This window comes from Pieris brassicae, chromosome 1 (assembly GCF_905147105.1).
Source record: "Pieris brassicae chromosome 1, ilPieBrab1.1, whole genome shotgun sequence".
Classification (NCBI taxonomy): domain Eukaryota; kingdom Metazoa; phylum Arthropoda; class Insecta; order Lepidoptera; family Pieridae; genus Pieris; species Pieris brassicae.
Genome location: NC_059665.1, coordinates 2,289,870 through 2,316,753, shown reverse-complemented (window position 1 = coordinate 2,316,753; position 26,884 = coordinate 2,289,870). Strand labels below are relative to the sequence as shown.

The 26,884-nt window shown below is 32.1% G+C and overlaps 1 protein-coding gene across 2 annotated transcripts in view; it reads right to left on the bottom strand.

The window, feature by feature from the left end:
• The window catches only part of LOC123718975, a 72,282-nt gene that overhangs the window by 25,148 nt on the left and 20,250 nt on the right, over nt 1–26,884 (bottom strand). The window contains exons 1-2 of one of the 2 annotated variants that reach the window (XM_045676152.1): nt 13,081–13,250; nt 1,129–1,221 (exon numbers count right to left, since the gene is read on the bottom strand). In XM_045676152.1, the coding sequence (XP_045532108.1) occupies nt 1,129–1,221; nt 13,081–13,131 (144 nt within the window). In that variant the 5' untranslated portion in view covers nt 13,132–13,250. Of the gene's footprint in view, nt 1–1,128; nt 1,222–13,080; nt 13,251–26,884 lie in introns of those variants that run through there. The other variant, XM_045676043.1, reaches the window with a different exon arrangement.

Here is a 26,884-nt window from a genome sequence, read left to right as displayed (position 1 = left end):
CAAAAATTGTATTTTACGTTTGTAGAAAAGACTACACTAACAATAGAAAAAACTAAAATGTTGACCATAGCTAACTTCAGGGTGTCGGTTTTTTGAGGCAATGTGCGCGTGCATCGTAAAAATTTACTCTCATTTTTCCTTAACGTGCCAAAAGAAGTATAACGTCAAATATATTTATATTTTCGAATTTATTAGTCATCTCAGTTTTTAAGTCAAACATAGTCGAGTGTATATCATATCCTAATATTATTATTATATTAATTAATTATTTTCATCTATGTATATATTTTTTATAATATCTTGAGTAAACTCTTGAAAAAGCTTCTCTATTACGCGATTCGCACCACGATTCGCGGTCATTGCAAGACTGGTTTGAATTATGTCGTGATTCAGCCTATAGTATAAGTCTGTCTTTCGCTTTGAAGGCTTTATGGTTCTTTGTTCTTTAGCCTTCAGGTAAAGTGAAGCTCATTGCATCGTAAAGATGAAAAAATACTTTGATGGTAAGCTTTGAATATGCTATATTTACTTTTAAAAAATGTGTTTCTTTGATTAAATAACAATACATTGTTCTAGATCTATATACTTTAAAAACCTTTTTGCAACGTCATCGTTCTACGTGTGTCGAAAGTTGCCTCTCAAGATTGAGGTCGTGGGCCAACCAATGAACTGGGTATTGTTCAAAAGGTCACGTTTGGTTTGAATGCTATGAGGCCGCTTTTTTGGTAATTAAAAAATAGGATACTTTGTGTGGGTGTCACGTTTACACGTAAACACAATTCTTAAACACATCAATTTGTTTTTTGCCTGATTTCAACACTTAATTTCTTTTGTTACATTAAACCTAAAATAATAAATAAAAGCCTATATAATAATGAATTTACTTTGATTATTAATCTCATACCTTCTTTTGTTTATTTGTCTCCTAAAGACTTGTCAAAAATTTCTTGAAAACTCCGTTATAAGTTAGGTATCAGAGCAGGTAGGCCCGCAAAAAAGATCAATTGCATGTCTGTTTACGACATTTGAGTAATACATAATGACTATATATAATATACCTATCTCATATTAGTTTTATAAACAAAGCCATAACATTTGTGTCATGAATAAAATGCATATAAAACTCACCTTGAGAGCGCAAAAAATACAGGATGGTCCGAGGCAAGCATGGCCGGTCAACTCGCGAAAGCTCCGCCGGAAGATGTCCAGATGCCAGAGCACCTGCAAAGAATAAAAGACCATGTATTTCCACTAATTAGTAACGTGTTCCGTTAGATTAATTAGGTCAATGTTGTTTGTATAAATAACATCTTTTGCCGTAAGAATATATTATTTTCAAACGCCATGTTTGAAGTCCCGAAAATAAGTATGGAGGAGACATACTTGGTTCTGGAATTGATTGTTTCAAGAAGGTCAAAGCTTTTTATGTATAACAATTAATGTTTCTCCACAAATAGATCATACATCTTGTGCGTTTAGCACTAACACACCAGAGCATTCACTACGTAATGACATAAAATAACTATATAACTTTTTGAGTCTATTAATAAATAATATAACATTATTAGGTAATAAATTAAATACATATAAAAGCAATAAATGGTGATACATAAAATTACCAATTAACATAATCGCCCACACATAATCTGTGCTTGACTCAATAAGGAGGTCTGTGTTTGCTCCACTTCTAAACAGAAAATCAAAAGTATCCTACCAGATATAGTTAGTGATGAAAATTTTAGTAGGTACTAAAATATTTGATAATTGTATATAACAATCGCAATGTACAATTGAATGCAGTTCCAGAGACCAAAACGTCCAAGTGCAATAAAAATTAATTCTACATAAACTGTCCCTCTAACAAAATTCACGCTCGCATACAATTTACGCTTAATAAAATTAAAATCTTATTTCTATTTCATTCATATGCTAAAGAAATCGATAATCTCACGTATTACAACAAACTCACGCGCACTAAATGGATCATGTGAATTAATGGAAACGCAAAGCGGTTTCTAAGAAAGGTTATTCATGAGTAACAGTGGGAAGGAAAGTTCTGAACTGAAATCATAGATTTCGCTGTATATACTGTTTATATTGTTATTCATCTATGTCAAGTTAAAGCTGTAAAGTAGTAATTGCTAATAACATACCAATTCTTATGTATAAAAGTAAATAGTATTACGCAATAAGGTTTTTCAATCAATTTAGTATATAGACAAAAATATAACAAGCAACAATTCTATGATTAAATAAGTGATTTATAGTATAGATAGATAATTCATCAAGAGTTGCTATCACAGCTTTTGTCATTACCGTTCGGAAAACTTTTTTTATAAAGAACAAGACAGACAACTGTCCAAAATCCCTCCTGATGTTAAGTAAGATGTGGCGTATTGGACCCGCCTGTTTAAACGTCGCTTAAATGAACCCATATTATTATATCTAGAGAAGATTAACTTTGCTGTTTTATAAGTAGGAGTTACTAAACGTAAATCAATTCGCTAAAATGCTGCCAATCATTGACAGTTAACATTATTTATTATTTTAATATGTCTTTAAAATGATGGTAAAGCATTTGGATATTTTCGAGCCATAACGCAGCGATTTCGTTCCTAAATAATACTAATAATCTTTATTTCTATATATATATAACGTTTAGTTCAACAAAAACGAATCGATAGCAGTGCAGCGAGAAAATGCTACCAGCATTAAAGGTATTTGATTTTCTTTTTATCAATATTTAATTATTACTATTTAGGATAATAATATTGTAACTACTAAAGTCTATAGAATGAAATCGAACCTCAATGTATCTAGATTTCCAGTGTATAATGATATATTAATTTCTGTATATCGGTAAGGTTCTATTACAGAACATGAGACATTGGCTCGTTTCGCGTCAGGTGCAACGACATATGACAACGCAAAAAACTGTTGTGGTATGTATAAACTATACTTTAAATAACACTAGATACAACGTTTTAAATAGTTTTAAGTTGTAAAATTACAAGCAAACTATTGACTTTAAGAACACGAAAGGATAACGTCTTGGCATGTTTTGGATATTAACTAAATACGCATCTTTAGGCGTAAGAGACTGCAAGATTGAATATTTATACTTTCATTAAAAATCATTCTGGAAAAGATTGCATATTCAGATATTCACAGTATATTATTTTGGTAATGTTTTTAAAGATTACTAGATTAGTTTTTAAACACGCACAATATTGTTATATGTCCATACAAAATAACCAAATTATTCTACAGACTACTACTAGATAGATGGCTTTATGTACACAATATTTCTACTAATAAAAAACTGCTTTATCTGAATCTGAATAAATTTGATCCACATTAAAGCGTATAATAAAGCAATACACATTCTGATTGCTTATAAATAAAGAAATATTGCAACAATTTCCTGCGCCTACGCAGATAGATCATTATAATTTAGAACAAGTTTATTTGCATTTGATAAAATATAATTTAAATATCAAACTGCACAAAATAAAATAAATCTACAAAGCGTGCATTTAAAAACTGGATTTTTGACCTTTTCAATATAATACTTTGTGATATGTGAACTGCCTTTTTATTATTCAATATGACCTTATATGTTGCAATAAATATTCTTTATATACCTTCCTATATATATAATAATTATATATGTATATGATCTTCTAAATATTTCTATGTACTCTATATACTTAAGACAGTTTAATTTCAAAGATTACATCACAAGCAGTTTATACATATAGTACAGTAATCTCTCCCCCCCCCCCCCCCACACACACACACATAAGGCGGTAGACCCGGAACGCGTTATAGGAGTATTCTCGCAATACTGTTTTGTTGAAACTTGAAAATTTAAACAGGCGGAAAGATGTGCAATACTAATCATGGTCTAGACAAATCATTATAAATTTCACACTACAGAAATATAACTTGAGTAAACAGGGGGACGGAAATCGCGTTATAGAGATGGGGTTCACTGTATATTACTGTGTATGGTATAAAAATACCACTGAATACCACGTACGACTAGGTACGTATTTTTTCTGTGATAGGTTTATCCACGTTATGCGTTAAACTTGCTAACGTTGCTGTGTAAACACTTGATCATTATTAAACGATAATGTTGTTTCTAAGCAATTAATTCAAATTATTCATCCAACTGTATAATCTATAGCGTTCACCTGCTTACCTATTCACAATTGTTTTGGCGTCTGGTGGGCAGGTGGCTCCCAACTTGTTTAAACAGATGTTCAGACATTGATAATGCGAATTCATCTTTTTATTCACCAAATTGTTGAGGCTTATTCTTAAGCTTTTATACGGGATAAAGATTGACCTTGTTTCTAAAGAACTCTATTATATATAAGTAACGCAGTTATTTTAATAAAACCTAAATGTTACAAAATATCAATGGCACTACAACCTTATTAGGTCTGGGGCTCAGATTTCTGTATCTGTTTCATGATCGTTTGTGAATTGTATAGGCAAGTAGGTGATCAGCCTTCTGTGCCTGACACATGTCTAATGCAAGCAGGTTTCGAGCGAATGTTAACTTACATATTAATATTTATTTATTTATTTATTTACACTTCGTTACACTACAAAATAAAAATAAAAATTAACATAATTAAATCAAAAGGAGGGCAACTGGCGGCCTTATCGCTTACGAGCGATCTCTTCCAGGCAACCACTGTGAGTAAAGAAAAAAAATAAATGTATTAAATAAGATAGGCAAGTAGTGCAAAATACATGTAATACACAGTTATTAAACAAAACTAAACAGGAATAAAATATTAAAGATACATTAAAGAGTAAAAACTAATAATAAAACTAATAAAAATAAATTTAAAAAGTTTGGTCCCTACTCACACACTTGGCCACAGGCGTTGGGCGAGGAATATATTAGTTTTTTTTTACTTTTTCTCAAAATATTTATTAGAAGCATCAGTTAAAACACCGACAATAATACATTATAAGTTTTAAAGGAATCGCTAATATCAAATAAAAATCTCTACATTTCAATGCGATCACGGGAATTAAAAATTATTTACGTACAGAAAGAAGCTTCTTCATAATACCGGATGAGTAACAGATGCATCAATTTTCCGGTAAAGCCTTAAAGTTCTTTAACGTGGATTCAATGACACGTTATTTCACCAGACTCTATCAAGTAAGATTATCTTAAAATTTTACATGTGATTAAAAACAGTTTTGTCAATATTTTATTTTATTGCAAGCTATATGGCACATACCAAAAGTTGCTGACATGTTAATTTATTAACAAATGATATAGATTTAACTAAAATATATATTAAAAAATATTGGTAAGATAATGATACGGTTTATTAAAGTCCATTTGACTGTATGTTAAAATATTATTCTTTTAAATTAAAACACAAGTAAAATCATACTTAATTAGCAGGAACAGAGCAGTGTTGGGCTAGTGGCTTGAGCGTGCAACTTTCATTCCTGAGGTCGTAGGTTCGATCCCCGGCTGTGCATCAATGTACTTTATTTCTATGTACGCAGTTAACAATCGCTCGAACGGTGAAGGAAAACATCGTGAGGAAACCGGCTTGCCTTAGACCCAAAAAGTCGACGGCGTGTGTCAGGCACAGAAGACTTATCACCTACTTGTCTATAAGATTAACAAATGATCATGAAACAGATACAGAAATCTGAGCCCCAGACCTAATAAGGTTGTAGTGCCATTGATTTTTTATTTTTTATTAGTAGGAATTAAGGAAGTAATTCTTATAAATAACTTAATTACCAAATTATTAATATTGTAGGTACTTCCCTGCCGCGTAACATCAGCATGAAAAGGCTGATTTTGTTTTTATAGTGGCATTATTGGGTCATAATTTAGTTTAAAAATAACCTTCCAAATAAATTACCCACATACTAAACCCGTATTATTATGTAAATTGGCATACTCAAATAAACAAATACTTTTATCTCTTGTTATCTCTTCCATGAACCAGACAATGTCTTTATCAGAGCACAAACAAACCACAAGAGTGCTCTAAAAAGGTATTTGGATAAACAATTCACGAGTTCTTCGTAATTTTAGACTTGAAACACAATGCATGTCCGATTCCGTTTTTTTATTTTAATCGACTTTAAATAAGAAGTTTAGTAAGAAAACAATTTTTTAACCGGATTAAAGCTATTTGTATTATTATAAACTTATAATTATTTTGCATAATGGTCACCGTGACCACGCTGTAAAGCCCACGAAAAGTCGGAAAAATTTAAATTTTAAATTATGTAAAATAATTATAAGTTTATAATAATACAAATAGCTTTAATCCGGTTAAAAAATTATTTTCTTTCAATGTGTAAAATCTATGTTAACCAAGGACAATACTATAAGAAGTTTAGTATATCTGTGATATTCTTCAGGACTAAAGTGAACTAAATTTGACATGACAGCATTCTTGGAAACGAATAGAGATTGGCAAGATTAAAAACTATGCATTTGTTTCAGCGATGGTACACATATATTGGATCTGTAGTGCGTCATATTTGCCGAGACACGAACTATCATTCTCAAAAGAGTGACATCCTTAATGCGTCGTGTTAATACCAATGGTATCATGAATGTGTCGATTACAAAGAACAAGCATATTAAACTTTAGTATGCTGTCTATGCCCCACTATAGTTTACTAACCTAGCAACACAGACAACAAATATATTTGTTTACTAACCTAGCAACTCAGACCGAATTGTTACTAACTAAAACTACATATGGATAGTTCATGTTATAGTTTTTTTCGAGATGACATAATATGATAAATGACGCTGTATATCGAGATCAAACAACGTACATATATGGCGAGAGATCGATGAAGTATTTGCTACCGTGGCTAATAAATGGACTACCCAGTCAGTTATTAGATAGCCTGACATTAACCAACATAAAATGTAAAAAAACTACTTTTATATGCATTTGACGCCTTCCTAAACAATACTGCTATGGCTACATTTATACAAACCACAGCGGTTTTATAATGTAGCATATTGTGATTCTATTATTCTGTAAAATAAATATTTTAAAAAAAGTTATCGTAGTGACTTGAAGCGCCTTAAGCGAAGAGTGTTTAGACTTCAAACCATTAGTCTTGACAACAATTATAAATATTTAAGAGCAGTGTTAGCTTTGTTGCTTTAGCGTGCGACTCTCATCCCTAAGGTCGTAGCTTCGAACCCCGGCTGTGCAACAATGGAGTTTCTTTCTATGTGCCCATTTAACTGTCGCCTGAACGGTGAAGGAAAACGTGAGGAAACCGGCTTGCCTTAGACCCAAACAGTAGACGGCATGTGTCAAGAACATGAGGCTGATCACCTACATTGGATTGACAAATGATCATGAAACAGATACAGAAATCTGATCCCCAGACCTAAAAAAGTTGTTGCGCCACTGATTTATTTATTATTTTCATAAGTTAATCTGTTTATTTCTTGGTAATAAATAAACAATTTATTTTATTATTAGTGTACCAAGCCGTTTTTTTGTACATAACTATTACATTATTTATAACTGTGAATAACCAGCAAGTACACATGTTTACTTTAAATCACGTAGACTAAATGTAATTCTAAGTAAAAATCTGTGAGGTCATCGGCTTCCGACCTGAGATACAGCGCTACCAACACCGTTTGGATAAAACCGCAACGAAGCTAACACCTCAATATTCTAGATATGTAACAAGCTCTTTATTCCCTACATCTCTAAAGGGCCGGCAACGCACTCGCGAGCACTCTGGCATTGAGTATCCATGTGCGGAGGGGCGGTGTCACTTAACATACTCGTAAGGTGAGCTTCCTACACGTTTTTGGTGTTCTATTAAAAACCCACAGAATATCCCAAAATAACGTAAACGTTGACATACAATATTTTAGTAATTTTTAGTAAGTCTTGAATAAAGGAATAAAAGGAAAGGAAAAATTGCAGTAAGTATATTGATTAAAAACACTGCAAAATAAATCATATAAAATCCTTCCACGTGTAAGACGTTTAACGACTTACGGCAGCTATGTAACGGTACCAAGTGTGTGTATTTCAAGCTAAAATAAATCTTATTCTTATAAGCATTACGTTTTAATTAGTACAGTAACCAAAGCACCATGTAGACTTTGCTCGATGTTTTATTGCTAGTGACCGCCAATATTCCTCGCTCCTTGTTTAATTTCTAGTGTAACAATAAAAAAAAAATCAAAACTATACTTTCATTATTTCTGCGAGATTTTTCAATAAAACAACAATAACAAGATGCTGCTTTTTTTATCACTTCTCACTACACATGAAATAAAATAAAGTACGGCGGTTTAATTCAATGAAAAATAATACGTAAAAAGCCTTATAGTGAAAAAGTTCACCTCATCACAATTAACCATATTAAACTGACCATTCATTCCTGATAACTTTCTTATAGTAATTTTAATAAACTCTGGTCATTTTACACACGTTTTTATAGAGGGTGTGCAGCGATGCGTTCGTATATAAGAACGATTTGATGCGTCTAACGTGGGAAGAAAGTTTTGCTAACAAACATGATATGTTATACTAATTGAATTGTGAATTGGCATTTGTTCTTTCATCTCTTTCTATCAAATTGTGTAAGGCTGTGATGAGAAGAGAAACATGAACTACTTAAATGGTTCAGTTATATCAATTTGGTATTTATGAGTAAATGAGTTTAATGTAGATCATTTTAAACTAGTACCAGTAGTTTCCATATTTTTAAATTGAATATTTACTGGTATATTTATAATTACAATTGTAGATTATTTTATTTTAATTTTATAAAACTATTATACAATTAAACAATATTTACAAAGTAATAATTAAAATTATTAAAAAGAAAATTAAAGCAAATTCAAAAATCTTGGACCATGTGGCAGTGTACTATTATGTGGTGATTATTATATCATTGTATATTATTATTACTACAGAATATTTTAATTTTACATATTAACACTGGCTTATTTTTGTCACTGTTAGGTAGGTAATACATTCATATGGTTATATACTATATACATATGTTGGGTCTACATAATATTGGCTACAATCGTAGACTGATATTTTTTGAGGTTGGACCAAAGTTTATGAAATAACAACGTTGAGGCTTAAACGGAAACTGATTTAAATCAAAATAAAGATACAACATTTCCCCTACGGAAGCGCCTAATGTGCATTTGTTGTCAAAACGAGCGAAGCGAAAAATATTAAACGACAATAATAATGCTTTTGAATTATAAATACGCAAATATAAAAGCCTTAAACAAGCTATGAAGTATTGAGTGTCAAATTAATAATGTTTAGAAGTGTAAGGTCACCATCTGATATTTGGATGAGCGCGTTGCTCCACGAAACTATTTTCTTTCTATTCTGTTTTTATATTTCAAATGTTAAGCGTTATATGCGTTTAAATCTCTCTGAATTGTACTGTAACTCTCAATAGTAACTGAGACCCAACAATGTTCAGGTTGTATCGCGCGACATCAGTACTAAAGAAGCTGAGAGAAACCACATCTGGACGGATATTGTCATACTGCTGACTATTTTCATCCTGCAGAAGAGGGCTTGTGCAATCTATAATTTAAAATGTAGGAAATCTCTGAGAGATAAATTCAAGCAAAAATAACCTTTCCCTCGCAATATATTTATGAAAATATTATGTATGTTTACAAAAATATTGATAAGTTTACTACAATAGAACATACGCACAATGTTAATACTCGGAACAAACGGTGGCTTCAATTTCCGCGTACTAGACTATCTAAAGTTAGTAGTTCTTTTTGGGAAAAGGGATACACTTCTTTAATAAAATCCCAGAGGCCTTTTAATAAATTTAAGAAGTGTATTAAAGGAAAGCTGTGTAAAAATGCTTACTATAAAATTAACGATTATCTAGTTGATAAAAGGTTCTGGAACTAGTGCTATTTGACACTTCTAATAAATTTGCGATATTATTTTACAATAAGTGTTGATTACTATTTCGTATGACGATTTGCTATTTTAAAAGAGTACCAGGAGTTTTTTACACCGGCATTTTCTCTCGGCCTTCACCCTCTGTCTTCTTTGCTGATGAGTAGGGATGTCCTCGATACAAATTTAATGCCGTGGAGTAAGTGATACCTGTATCTTATATTCCATAATAAACCTTTTTTATTATGTTTATTTAGCTCTCTAGATGCATGAGAAACTCTGGTTCACTCTGTGTGATTGAATCTATACCCAGAAGGGGTATATAATATTTTCGAGTTGATAAATTGCCTTAAGCAATTTGTTGAAACAACCAAATGGAAAATTTGTTCGACATCTTCCGCACGCATAAATATACTCTTTCGCCTTCAATTAAGTACTTTGATTGCCTTAAACTTGTTCCATAATCGGCATTACCTCAAAGACTCGTTACCACGGTAACCAAGTCGCGCGGGCACAAGCTACTTATAAGCTTGACAATCATTGCAAAGCGTGACAGACACGCTTCAGCAAAATGATATATGTAATTAATCTTGTAATCTACGTGTGCAGTGATAAGAACAATATTCCTAGTATTTAACAATAAAAATAATAAATAGCTCATATAAGACTTTCCTTCGATTTGGTTCCCTTTGGAATAGAGACTCTTGAGCCGCGGGGTCCAAGTGCATAGGCGCTAATGAAAGATTTAAATTGGCACCTGGTAGATGGTACCGGTGACTCCAGAGCTGGTGCCTCGCTCAACGAATAAGTGCTCGCAATACAGCGAGGTAATGCTGCCAGCGTTAAAGGTACACAACCATTGGGACCAAACTTTTAAAATATGTTTTATGTAAGTCAAGTTAAATACCGTATTTATCAATAAATATGTATTTATGGATAAACCCTTTTAGATACATTTTTGTGTCATTAATTGATTAACGCAAATAGGTCATCTGTGAGTGTCTTCATTCCGACTGTCTTACAGTAGAATAGAAATAACTCGGTTATTAAAAAACAAAGATCGCTGTCTTTAGCGAAGAATGCTATAAAAACTACATGAAATACCTGAATTGAAGGACACTCGTAAAACATGTTATTTCACAATTCCATGGTAATAAGAGATAATTAATACACACAAAAAGTAATTGCTAAGTGTTTATCATATAGCCGCATTTTAACGTCAACGAAATTAATGGAAAAGTAAGAAAATATATGTTTTGTATAAACTATGGGTAACTATTTGGCATTTGTAGCCAAAGAACCTGACACGTAAAAATTGTGTTTTATATGTATGTAATGGATCTGTTAATAAATAAACATTTACGAACTAAAACAATTCTTACCTCTGACATAATTCTAGTACATATGTTTTGTATTATTTATTTATTTAGGTAACAAAGCAGATACATCTCTATAAAATAAAAGTAAAGAAAAATAAAATATATATATCCACAATATCACTGATAAAAATTAAGATACAAAGCAAAACATTACAAAACTTGACAGCAGAATGTTATTTAAGCAGACAATATAATACAAAATGTATAAATCAGGAGAACTACAAACATACTATTAGCTTTAACAAAGAAGAAAAATACTAAGGCTTAGGACATTAATAGTTGTTTAAGCTTTCAAATGAAGCAGTAGTTGATAGAATATAGAACATACTATATCCATATTCTCTCTAAACCAGGAATCGACCAAGTTTTTTACATATTAATTAGGCTAGGTTAGGCTAATATTAATTCACCAGACTTCAGGCTGTTATTAGATACAATTACGTTTTAATAATTATATTATATCGAATTTTTTATTGTATTTATTTCGGCGGTCATTAATTAAATATTAATTGAAGTGGGCAAGAACAAATCAGAGCTGAGTGAAAGAGGCGAATGGCCGCCTAGAACCGGTCAGAGTGTGGTCACGTTTCTAGGAACTTTGCCTTATCTCATTTACTTTTTACGTCATCGAATCATTAAATATGAATTAGGGTATATAACGAACAAATAATGACGTCCTTTACTTTTAATAATTCTTAAAGGATGTCTGATGAGATATTTGAATCATTATGACACATTGCGATATTGTGTCTTTTTAAAGAAATTATCAAAGACACAGGAGCCCAAATTTTTCCTTAATATAATTATTACCCTTCAATGGATTACGGGCTTAAGACTTTTATTATAAAGCAAACTTGAACAACGAAACACTAGAATTGCGTCAGAAGATGAATCCAAGACGCTCCAACCAATATAGCAGAGAAAATGAGGAAAACCTTCTCATTTAGTTTTCAATAAACCTAAGACGAATTTTAAACAGGATTATAATAGATATTTTAAGTCAATTGATTCATGCATCAATTGTACCAACTGCCCGAAACGGACCCTTATTCAAGACTTGACATCCCTTTAATTGGGGGGACCGGCCAACCGTAGCTACCTGCCCAACGTACCTGTATACAAAATCCCGGTCCGCAATTACATATACCCATCCCTGTTTAAAGCATACAAATTATATTTTCTTCTCACTCTCTCGTTGATGTCTTTTGATAGCGTGACCGTTCTTTTAAAAGACCATGGGTAAAGGTTTTTGTATAAAAGGCAGGCTTTAAAACACAACTAGAAACAACTTAAAGAAAAATCGTAATTTATATGTAAACATTGAGTTACCTGAACGTATACAATTCAAAATGTAACTAAATTCACGTAACATTGACTTTCCAAAATCATTACTTTCTCTGCTGAAAGTGAGGAAGATGTTATATAAAGGAACGTCGGTTAATAAAAACAAAAGATTCAGGCTCGGAAAGGGAACCAAATCTGGATTCAAAAGCTTACAACGACCGGTTTGTCCAAGCTATTCGGGTTTAGCTTTCAAGGTCCAACCAAAAGTTATACTATAGCGAAAGGGTACACCTTTAGTTTTAAGAACTCTGGATTCACATCACATTTATTTAAGACAACTTGATAGTACGTTATTAAATAAAGCATGCAAATCAAATGTTTTAAACTAAACATAAAAATTCGGTAAGTTTCATGTAAAACTCACACTAACAGAAACAAAGTCGTTTATCAATATTAAAACCTACCTTTGCGCTATGAAATAATGCACTGTTCCGATAATTTTTCGCCTTTGTCATCGTTATATCCTTATCACAACACAGTATCCATTCACAACACTTGCATATTGAAGAAGAAAAGTCGTGTTATTCTGGGAAATCGCGCCGTACCCGTGTTTACAATGTGAAATCTACGTAGGAGTGATGCGCGTACGATGGTTCGAAACTGGCGCTGCGCGCGGTATAGTATGGAACTAAGGGTTTTTCACGCGTGAAATGAGCCGCGCTCGAAGCCTACGACGCCATTTTGTTGTGCCTCCGGGAGCGAAGGATTTGTATGGCTGTTGTAGGGATGAATATTAAACTTAATGTAATAAAGTTATAGAAGCGATTTGGATTGTCGATTCTGTGGTTTTTTTATTACCATACATTTATGGTAAAAAAATCAAGTTGATTCATACAAATATCTTTTAAAAACTGTTGGTTAACTAAATAAAGGACATTTAATAGAAGCCTCATTCCCCACATTAATATTACTGTATTGTTGAATTAGATTAATTTTGTATTAACTCTTCGCATAGTGTACCGGATTAAACTATTAAAATGTTTTTATAGCGAAAAGGCAGGTGTTTTGATAAAAATTGTCGGTAAGTGCGACGAGGGGAGATCCTTATTGATATAAAAAACATCCTCATTTTGCTGTGAACACCTTGCGATTAAGATAACAATGTTAACAATATTTTAGGGAAGCAATAGGATTCGCCCTATATGGCCTAATATCTACCTTGCATTTTCATTCAATATATTTAATATTTATAGTCGCGAATTCCCTAAAACAATGTATGTTCATACCGAAAACACTACTACTTTATGTTGTATAACATAAATAACTGTTCACTGTTTTTCATATTATAACGTCTAGTATATGTAAGGATAGCTTACCTAGCAAAATACACAATGTCACATTCTTAAGTAATATTACACCGAATGCGTGAACGAACATATTTTCCGTAACGCAGAATAATATGTGATATTTTATTAATTACTGATTGACCCGGAAAAATCGTTTTGCCATGTATATTATTTCCAGGAAACATTGTTTTTAGTTATATAAAAATAATCTATACACTACAATGGAAATAGGCGTTGATCGTAAGGGTTGTATGTTTTTGTATACTGTATCATAAAATAATAAAAAGAACGAAAAAAATCTAAAAAAAAATATATTTTTGAGGTGGACACCCTTCATCGCTTAGGGGTTCGAAAGATAGACAGTAGCCGATTCTTAGACTTACTCAATTTGCATTAAAAAATTCATAAGCATCGCTCGAGCCGTTTCGGGGGAGAATTTTATATATATAGAGATTGTACTACCAAAGACACAAATAGATGCGCAAATAAAAAAATCCAACTTTATTAAGATTAGCAATGTATATTTATTGGTATCGACACGTAAAATTTGACATGATTCTGTCATCGTTAGATAAAGATTGCGGCATATATAAAAGACTCTTGCGGCTACTTTCAACTAACTTTCATTTGAGTGCATAAACAATCTTTTTTAATAAAATATTAAACTTATTAGGAATAAACATTACTCAAGTAAAAAGGTCCTGTGTAAGTATGTTGTGGTCAAAAATTGGTCAAAACTCAAACCACATCAACACGCATCTATGCTAAGACCGGTTTCCTTTCGTTTCCCGCCAAGAGATTATAATTTATTAAAAAATCATCTTAGTCAAGCCGAACAAGGTACAAATTTGGATAACTCGTTTAGTTGTTTAATCTATAGTAAACGTAGTAAAATGAAACCAGTTTATAACGAAACGTACATCTTACCGTTATGGAAGTAATAGAAATATCTTGATTAGACTATATCTTAGCTGATATATATATTAGGTCCTTACATATGAAATTGGCGTTTTGTATGGGAGTAACAAAAAGTCGAATATTTTTAAATATAATATATTTATTTAATCAAAGTATGAACCATTGTTTTCTATGCACTTTTGCCAACTCATAGGTAGTTCATTGATCCCTTTACTAAAAAAACCAGTCAGACGGGAATCAATAAAATCTGTGCAGGCGATTTGGACTGCCCCATCAGAGTTAAATTTTTTCTCTTGCAAGAAGTTGTCCAAATTTCGAAAAAAAATGGTAATCTGTTGGAGCAAGGTCCGGGGAGTACGGAGGATGTCTTTTCCATCATGGTTTGCAATTGCTGACAATAGACATCAGTCGTAATAGTCTGGCCAGATTTGAGAAAACTGCAATGAACAATACCGGCACTAGTCCACCAAATGCTTACAAGTAACTTTTTTGTGGTTAATTTTCGCTTGGGCAGGATTTGGCTGGCTGGCCAGGATCCAACCATTGCGCTGAGCGCTTCCGATTATCGTAAAGAATCCATTTTTCATCACAGGTTCGGTTCGGTTTAAAATACCTTCATTATTTTGCCGGTTCAGTAATGTAACGCAGCAGTCGACGCGCGTTTGCCGGTTTGCTTCAGTCAATTCGTGAGGTACCTACCTTTCAAGCTTTTTAATCTTCCCAATTTGCTTCAAGTGAATTAAAACAGTTTTATCACTAACACCGCAGCCTGCAGCTAACTCGGACATTGTTTGCGATGGACCCGCTTCCACAATAGCCTTCAATACTTCATTATCAACTTGGGTCTCAGGCCGTCCACGGGGCTTGTTCTGCAGGTCGAAATTTCCAGAACGAAAACGTTGGAACCAAAAACGAACTGTGTTTTCTTTTCCAACATGACCGCCATACACATCATTCACCCTTCGAGTCGTTTCCGCAGCACTAGTGCCACGGCGGAACTCGTACTCGTAAATAATGCGATACTTTAAGTTTTCCATTTTGTAAAATGAGTGATGCAAACAGAAGAAAAAAACAAATTAATGACGGTCATTGAAGCACAAATACATGAGTAAATAGCTGTACAAATTTGAATTTGAAATTCCTAACCAAAGAAAAGGTATTTGAGGTCAAAGTGGCCAGTACGACAAAACGCCAATTTTATATGTAAGGACCTACTATATTTAGATTTGTGTTATATTTGTGGTCATTGGAAATTGCAACTATGCTTTTTTATAAATTTTACGTCATTTTAACAGGATTTTAAAAAATGTTTGCTAGCTCTAAGTCAGTCGCAAGGTTACTATAGATTTCCATTACCACTGTCTTACTACTTTTCAAATAAAGAGAAATTCCTGAACTTTGTTTAAATTAAAAACATTCATCTCTTATTGTGCTTTGTTGATAGAATGATCCTGTACATAATCTTATGCATGAAAGGCATTTTTAACGCCTGATAGTTTTTAAAAGCAATACATATTTTCATTGTATTGGCTCGTTACTCGACAAAATGGTGTGTAAGAGATTGAATCCACTTCAGGACATCTAATTACCTAAGATACATGCTACCAAATCAATCAAATTTCAATTATATTTGGATTATATCATCTTAAGTGGTAAAGCTTCTGAATTTCAGGTACCGTGTTTATCATACACATTGAAGCCTATCTTAATTATACCATCTTAAATATATCAATTTATGGTCAGAAATATCCTGTAGGGCATCCTTCTTCGCGGACATGCTTACGGTAACAGTTAAATAATGTCATTTAACAACGACGATGTGGAAAGTTTACTGAATTATATGGAATAAGTTAAATTGAATACCGTAAATTAATATTAACTGGCTTCGTCATAAATGGATTTAATTTGGTTCATAGATATATTTTTATTATAATTTATTAACAATTTTGCTACGAATATAATAACTACGAAGTCACAGGCTCCTGCAATACAGTTTTCACTAAATCAGGAGTCTGGAATACCTTTTTTATAAAACCTGTTTTTGGCAATAAATAAGTAACAATGATCACGCCAAAAACAGTCTAAAGTAAACTTATTCCGAAGAACAAATGCCTTCCAAACACAAACAATTTTCTAGTTTAGAGGTTGCAAAATTCCAAGAATTTATCAAGACAATATGCACTAGAATGAACACTACCAAGAATATTTAAACAACATACAATAAACCACCCCGTTCCATTGTTCTATAACAATAATTGTTTAACTTTCCCGACGAGACCAATTCCCACGTTTGATTCACGTCGTTAAAACATAAGATCGTTGCTTGTTCGATAAAAAATGAATTAAAATCTCATTCAGGGAGTATGTTTGACGTGGCTAGTACCTTTGTTAACGTTAATGAAGTTTATTACAACGTAAAGCAAGTTAATCGTACGTTAGATACGTTTTATTTCCTAGAAAATACGTTTGCGTCCTACTGAAACGGGAAATTTGCTCCACATAGTAAAATCATACCAACTCCCGTCCCGACATTTATTAAACGCAAATTATTATAATCATTTAAGACTCGCGCTTCTGCTATTCGTTAAAGGCATTTCTTGTATTTTTTTCATAATTTTTCTTTATGACTTTTACTGGTAAGCGTTCTGTATGAGGTAAGTTCCCTTGAGATTAACACAAATTATCTCAAAGTTCATGTTGGACATTAATATTCAAAACTTTAACGTAATAAACGTTACTTTAATAAACTAGCAAAATTTACAAATTATCTTACTATAATCGCCAGCATTCGTCCGTCCTAGATGCAAACTTTCCATCGTAATTATCAAATAATTATTCTCACAACATTTAATAGATCTCAAACGGATATAATACGTAATCGTTACGAATTCTCTTGTCTAGACACTTATTATTAACATATAATTCACTCAATCATAATATCATTAATGTATGCTTTGTAGATATGAAGGTATTGTTAGATTCTCGGGACCGCCACGAAAGTGTTGCGTAGAGTAAGGTAAGGTAAGGTAGAGTGGACTCAATTTCCGCACTTAGACGCGTAGTCGGTCCGTTGTGCGTAGAAGCCCTGGCTAATTTAGTCAGCCTAACTCCTTCCAGAAGCACAGAAGTCTCACTTCACAGGCTCCGCGGAGCGACCTCACTATTCCGAGGATTTTTGTACGTTGATTAGCCACAGCCTCGCATTCCAGGACTACGTGGGTGACTGATTCCTCTGCGCTGAAACAGCCTCTGCACAAGGGGCTGTCTGTCGTGTTGCGTAGAGTTTAAGTACACATAATTATATCTAACACATTAATACGAGGTACGCTATATAAAGCATCTTTATACTATTTACATTTTTCTAATAAAAGTATTATTATTCTAACAAACCAATGTACAGTACATATTATTTAAAATTTTCTTAATGTACAAAGTAATAATACAAAAAAAGGTTTGGTCCCTGTGGAAGTGGTAGTAACATTTCCTAGATGTTTTGCGATACTTATTCTGGGATCACCGGTACTACCAAACTTAAATCTTTAATTAGCAACTTTGCACTTGAACCCCATGGCCCAAGAGTCTCTCTTGAAACTCTAAAGGAAATAAAATCGAAGTTGGAAGAGTCTTTTCTCAAACTTATCTCTCATTAGGTTGCCGCAGCTTTTTTGTTTGTACGAGGGACGTCAGACGGAGCAAATGTGTCCACATAAGTAGCATTCCATACCAAAGACCGTGCCATCTTCAAATAAGTATCTAAATGTCAGCTATTTTATAAAGTTTGTCTAGTTAAGTGGACCGTATCAAAACAGTATCAAAATCTTTACTAACTTCATGTTTTTATTGACTTCAAACACCTCAAAGGAAGGGATTAACAGTTGGTTATTCTCGGTATCTCATTGTGGACATTGAGATGTGTTAATTGAAATGTAATTCTCTCCTAAGTCTCATTGGAAGTTTTTATTTATTTAAAAAGTTAAATAGATAAAAACTTCCAATGAGACTCAAAGTATTTGGATCCTAAATGGATATTGACTTCGACATATGCCTATATACAAATAAAGCAATTAAACTGTCCACGCGTATAAACCGGAAGGGAGTTGAATTCATGATCCGCGACCGGCCTATATTTCTCACGCGGTTGTATGCTAGATGAGGCCAGTGGGAATTTCCTATGAGTAACGGTTTGACGTCTATTATTCTCTGATTGCGAATAGCATTAGCCCAAAAAATAATTTTATTTAAATTTATTTAATAGGTATTGTACTAGTTCGTAATATTTTTGTGTGGAGTATCGAGGAAGGTTTTTAAAATCACTCTATATATGAGCAAGGTTTCCAGAGGATTTAAGATTTGCACCTTAATATTTATTTATTAGTATTATGATAAAAGAAAGGGAAAGAACAAAGCCACACAAATAGATCTATGGGCCGTATGTAGCTGGAAAAAATTGATAACGATGACAGCGTGAAAATCGTTGGAGGACACCTCTCCCGGTAAGGGGCCGGGTCTTAGAGTAATTAAAATTGTATTTATATAGACATAGACATAACATTTATTACTAACAAAACACACACAGCGAATCACATAAAATAACAATAATCAAAAAATAATAATATTAGAGAGATAATTTTTTTTAAAAGTAAAATATTTAATTGTGTAATGCGTGTGTGCTGTGGTTGTAATGGCCTTGGCTCAGCATTATGCTGAGGAGCAGAGTTGTTCCACAGCGCTGGTCATTCTGCCAGAGATCACAGCAGCTAGTTTTAGTTATCTGTATTTGTTAAATAGGTGTCAATACGATGTGATTAATAAAGGCTTATTATTATTATAAAATGATAGGCAAATTATCAAATATCAATATCATCAAATAAACTATAACTTCGCAATTTAGTAATTAATAAATAATAAAATCTTGATAATAGAAATAGTTTCTTCATAAACATATCTATACTTTATTAGTTCGAAAGTATCAACAAAGTTCCAGATTATTACAATGCGCATAATATTTTAAAATTTCATTAGTACGTAACCACAACATAAAAGAGGAAGGGAATAGCTGTGCAACCACGATCCCACACTATCCCGATACCATAAATATCGATGCGATTGTCTATGCCCTTAAACGATGATTCTTTATTTGTCATCTTTTTTTTACTCTATGATATTCTGCCACAGACAATGTATTGAACCATATTTTATGCCGCTTAATTTACGTTATGTTTTATAGATAACATTTTGTGTTAGTGGATGTTCTTGGATTCATGTGTTTCAATTGCATATAAATTATATCTAATTTATAACTGTATTTCATAATGCAAAATACGTAACAATTTAAAAAAAAAATACTTCATCAATTTTGAAATTTTAAATGTTAAGTTGCTAGAAGGCACGATAGTGTTAGCATGAAGGGAAACGAACGAAAGACTTTCGAATCTACAATCTCATCCCGTGTACGCCCTCTACACATTGCACAAGTCAGTCAAAGGATACATAACAATAAAATTACTTGAACAAAGTCCCCCAAAATACATAAATAACCTTCGCACCTGTGTAATAAGATCAACTGAGCGTCTTGCTTCGATGCTTTTCCCACGTCTTCACACTTACACCAAGATTATCTCAACTTTTCTGTTACGGTATAATAGTTCGTTCAACGTATTATAATATTTTAGTTTCGTTTTATACGATTAAGCACAATAGGGTAACAATAGAGTTTGGCAACATATCTTCGATTGGTTGGGAAACTTTCGTTCTTCAATAAGTGTTTATAAATACAGAGAAATATCTATTTTTGGAAAGCCGTGATTCGAAGCTTCTACTAGCCAACACTCCTGTTAAAAAATCATAACGGGCTGTAGGAAAAATTCAATAGCTTGACTTTATTGCCGGCCAGCAATTGGCGGGTAGCACATAACAGGGAGCGCTGGAAGTCTCTCGTTTCATAGACCAATACTTCTGGGTCGGCCATCAAAGTGAACAAATGACTCGATCTTATTTTATATTAAATCAATTCCGTAATATGTGGGATATTATTTAACATATTTTAAAAAAGCCATTATGCGCCATTTAAAGTTGTAACGATTACACAAAAGCTCCAAAAGTAATTTGCGCTTGTGAACAGAATACACAATGCATAATTTACGACCGTAACTTTAAGCTTTGAGCGTTTTAAGTGTCATAAAAACGAACCGCGTAAATTCTTTTCCTATAATCCACTTTATGTAAACATAAATTTCAGTTTATTCAAATAATAAAACTTTAGGTTAAATAAAAAGTTGTGTATCGTTCGTAGTTATGATGTTTTAAGTATTACAAACAAAAAAGTATTTGTAAAAAGTTAATAAATATTCAACTAAACTGCCATTTTACAGATTTTTTTTATCAGTAAAAGTTATCAATTGAATTCCAGTATTTTTTAAATTTATTGGTTGAATCATATTAATAATTATCAAATTAAGGCAAAGGAAGTTCGCGGAGGCAACTCCTATTAAAGAAAATGAAACTGTCTAAAATAATTGTAAATATATTAAGGCTAAGACGTGACATATGCGCTGAGTGATATGCCCGTATTCGTCAATATTCATTTCATTCATTCATTTACATGTTTGACAGTTAATCAAGGACAAAATCATTTTTAATTGGTATGGATTATAGCGGTCCCAAGAAGATTATACCTTTTTTGTTACACTTCATTGCATATAAAAACAATATTTGGCATAAAGTTAAAATTATTGCCATAATATTAAAAAAAACCATATTCAACAAACTCGATAATAAATCTAAAGTGCAAGACCTTATAGCTTATAACCTCCTTTCAAATGCTAACACAGAGCAGTGCAAAAATTGTTTAAAATTATATGATGAAACAACACAATAATGCCTACATCTGGACAACTACATAACATAAACAAATCATAGAAATAATATAATAATCATAAAAATATAATAAACATAAATTGTTCGGTATATAAAAAGAAATAAACAGAATGAGGTTGGGTGGATATCAATGACAATAGCTCAATAGATGGCAATATGTACCAGCTTTGACCCAAACTACTAGCCTTTGTGGACATTTTTACAATTTCATAAATTAGTCACAGTGTTTCAAGGCCCGTGTTCCTTTAAGGTCAGGATGGATGACTCAACAAACTACAGGTCATGACTCGAGGGTCGTGGTTCACTAACTAAGGCGTAAAAGCAGACTTACATTGGCAATGGTCGGTTTAAAACATCGTATACTGAAATAACTGTGTTTGAAAGAAGAATTTACATATAATTAGGCTCTAATGAACGTAAAATTAAACATTCATGTGTAAGTAAAGTAGACATTATTAGGTAGAACCTTAAGAGGTGTTAGTGTGTAATATCTAACAAGCTTTTTATATTATTTGTTCAATTAAATTACAACAATTAGATAGTCTTGTTAGATATTTTAAAACACTTCTGAATTTCATCTAATGTTTTATAATTTTACAAGATTTTTTCTGGCATGATATTTGCGACCGGTTTAACAATAATTTTTGCATGTCACTCAATTTGAATAACAATAATAAATAAATTAGTGGAGCTACAACGTTTTTAGGTCTGGGCCTCGAATTTCTGTATGTATTTCATGATATCAGATATCCTTTGTCAATACCTAACACAATCGACTTTTTGGGTCTTAGGCAAGCCGGTTTCTCTCAAGATGTTTTTCTTCACCATTCGAGCGAATGTAATGAAATGCACACTTAAACAGTACATTGGTGCACAGCCGGGGATCGAACCTACAACCTCAGGGATGAGAGTCGCACGCTAAAGCCACTAGGCCAACACTGCTCTTGCAATTTGCATACCACTATAATCAATAAAACTTAAGCCTGTCTTAGGACACAATATCCTTTAGTAAAGGATAAAATTTCGCAATTTAGTTGCGATTTAAAACATCTTATTACACATATAATTCTCTAAAACACAGTTAAGTTAATTTAAATAATACAAAGCTTTTCCCATAGAAGCTTTTAACGGACACGTCATTACGTCATTACAGAAAGCTATTGTGAGTAATATAAAGTTGATCTTGTGTTTATCTTGTTTGATGTCATTGTGTTTGATTACTATATACACGACACGATGTATTACGTTGATTTACACGAAAGTAAGAATTCATGACAATTCATTTATTAAAATCAATTATTTAAAAAAAATGTTTTTATAGACGTCATTGTTCAAAAATACTTTCATTTATTCTTCTTATCAATTGTTTTTATAAGTAATCATAAAAATCAAATATACAGTATTGACAATTTTCTTAAGCTACAAAGTAATAAGTAAAATATTTAATATTAATAAAATTAAAACACATATAAAAAATTTAGTCTTTAGATAATACCTCCACTATTAAGAACTTGAATTTTGAAAGCCCTTCTTACAGATACGGAGGTATATCTCTTCAACGTCTGTGAATTTTTAACAAACTTTCATAATTATAACCCAATAGCCACAAAACGACCCAGTGAACTTGAATAGTAATTAAAATTACTTTCTGCGTGACCGTGGGAATTTTTTATAATGTTAACATTAGAAAATTATTGTCGAGGCGAATTACTCATGTCTGCAGTAACTAATTATAATGCATTTCTTGTATTTAGTGGCTTTTAAATATTTACGGTTTTTATTAATGAATAATCTTACGGATTGCTATTGGTTTTTAGTGCTGGTGCTATGGAAATTGGTCAATTTGTATACGTTAAAATAATCATAGTATTGTGAATCCAACAAATTTTTAAGTTTATTGAAAAAAGGTCCTTTATGGAGTGGACTTATTGTTTACAATTTATTGAATGATAATACATATATATAAATTATTTAGGAGGCATCGGACGGGCTTATCACTAGCAAGGGATCCAGGCAACCCCAAAAGTGTAAAACGTGTAATTTCAAATATATAAACAAAAATAAAATTTAAAATATAGTCAACAATTACAAAACTAACATCTAAAAAAATTAGACCTGTTTGAATTTACATATTTAGATTTTTTATTAGCAAATATTAAGATTAGCCTAAAAAACTAAATAAAAGAGACACAGAATGATATGACCTGCCCAATACCCAAATATGGGGTTATGCTCTGCGACGCACTACTTATACGCGCTAAATAACACTTCAAGCTCACAGCAAAACAACTTTTTCAAACAAAAAATACTATGATTCTTTTACAATTGATACCGCTCCAGTGATTATAGTAATATGCTAAATAGATCTATAAAAGGCACCCTGTATTCCCACGGGGTACCTTCCGGTAACTACGAGCGCTGACCCGTAACGCTACCGTCTGGAAGATCTTCACACGCGTCTTCCTATATCTTACTTACGTATTTCCGTAAATTATATTACATATAATAAAATCTTTACTATTAAATAAATAAAAATATATTCTATATCCAATACAAATATGGTTGAGACATAATTTATCTAACGCTAGATAACAATGGTTCTGTGGAGCATTTTTAAATTTTTCAAAGAAAAAGTAGTGTTGGTGTTCAACTAACCAAACACAAGTCGTAATAAGAACTTAAATATGCGTGAATGTATTAGTATATAAATGGATGTGTGTGTGTGTGTTTTTCTATTCATAACGATTTTTTAAAATATTATTGATTAATGGTTATAAATTGACATCTATTACTATTATGTTTATATAGAAAATAGCTGCCCCCGCGAACTTAGTTTCTCCTTAACATAATTTTACTTAGCCTACTATTGTATAGTAGGTACAAACCAACATGGAACATTTTGCTATGCTACCCCAAAGACTAATTAAATGAAAACATTTTAAGTTGTTCTGTGAATTTTCTTTATATAAACCGCAGTTCAAGTCAGAAGTTTTTAATAAATAAATAAAAAATAGGGGTTAATCGTAGAGGGGTGAAAAACAAACAAAAAATTAAAAAACATTGTGACACGAGAATTTTATATATTAGATGCTATCGTAACCATGGTAACAAGTAATAGAAAGAGAATTTAATTCATATAAATACGAAGTTATTATATATTCTGTTAATAGACCGGTCAATTTAGACCAAAAAATGAGAGAGATAACGTACCAACAAGCTGAAAATCTGTAAAATTGTTTAAAACATAACTATAAATAATATATTTATATATACGTGTACCTACTCATGCATATTATGACGATAACAACTTTAATAACTTTTTTAATCGTTATATATAACACATAAATTTTTAATAGATAATTTCATTGTCTAAGGTACTTTTATGACAAAACTTACCGTTTTGCTGGAAGTCGCAATTTAATTTTTTGATCTTTGACATTGAATAAAAAAAATTCCATACACGGGAATGATGGGGAACTTTTAAATATTATTTATAATTATGTTTTGAACAATTTTACTGCTAACTTTATGTACCTTCGAATGTCTAAATTGACCGGGCTATAAAGTAATATTATTAGCTGGATTTTATGTTAGGTAAATGCAATTTACTTATGTGTCATAAATATTTATGTTTCTGGGAAAAACAGTGATCGGTGGCGGAAATAAAGAGTGGACAGCACACGACGCTATTTAAGAAATGCGCGTAAAAACTGCACATCGCTGTCAATTAATGGTACAATTAAAAGAACAATGGTATGTACGGGCTTTTGTAATTAATTTAAAAGCGACCGACTTACAATAAAAAGGCAAAACAAGGATACATTTCTTATTAAACATAGGCAACATGTCTAGTAAGATATTATATATTTATATTGTTATGACTTATTATTGATAATAAAACAAAATTAGCAGAGGACATTTATAACTACACAATACAATAAATAAACATTCATTTATTTTTTGGTTTGGGAGGATTTTGAGGCATACAAATAGGATATACCTACTCGGAAACTTTGGAGGTTATGTTAGTTCGGGTAGTCTTGGGTCTCGGACATAAAAGAAACAATGGCGCTACAACCTTTTTAGGTCTGGGCCTCAGATTTCTGTATTTGTTTCATGATCATTTGTTAATTTAAAAGGCAAGTAGGTGATCAGCCTTCTGTGCCTGACGCATGCCGTCGACTTTTTGGATCTAAAGCAAGCCGGTTTCCTCACGATATTTTCTTTTTTTCTTTTCTTTTTCTTTCTTATGTTAAATGCGCACATAGAGAGAAAAGCCACTAGGCCAACACTGCTCATGCTTTTGTCGGACATACCAGGATAGGGAGAGGGAAGAGTTAAAAGTACCCATAACCGACGAGTGATGAGTGATGTATGGTGAATGTCATGAAAGTGGATGAAGCGAGAGGGTACCAGGACCATAGCAGGCGGAGAACCTTTCCCTTTACATATAATTATCAAATCAATATATAAAATATTGTAAAACTATTTTAAAAGAGTAAGTATGGTGCTTCTTTGCAATTCTTCTTCATTAGAAACAACCTTTTGGAAAGTGTTGCCCTTTGTAATTTTGACTGTCAAAAGTGCCTTTTAAATAGGCCTAACTGAAATAAATGATTTGACTTTTAAAGGAGTTAAAGATTTAAAGAAACTTTAAAATATCAGCAAAGTTGATTAATGTTAAAATCCATCTATCTTATCATTAAAATAAGAGGTTCTTTTGTGATGTTTTAATTAATTGACAATAAAATCATTCTCTTTAAGGCATTAGACACGTTTTGCCTATTTCTGCGAACAAAATGGTCAAAGCCCTGTCTCATTGGCGCCAACGATACTTTGTATTCAGCACAGTATTGTGACGTAAATTTGTATGTATTGAGTAATGTAGTATTAGGCACTGTGTTGTACTAATAAATAAGATAAATTCGAGTTAGGTTAATTTGTTTGTTAACTGGCTGAGGTCACAAGAGCTGTTTGGTAGGTATGAGATCTTTGTATATAAATAAATAAATTTTAAATGTATTTTCAATTGTAGATTATCCGGTATTATTATGTAGTTCTATCGTATTTAGAGTAACTGTTAAGATATAATATTTAGGAGGTAAATAAATAAATAGCGCATTAATTA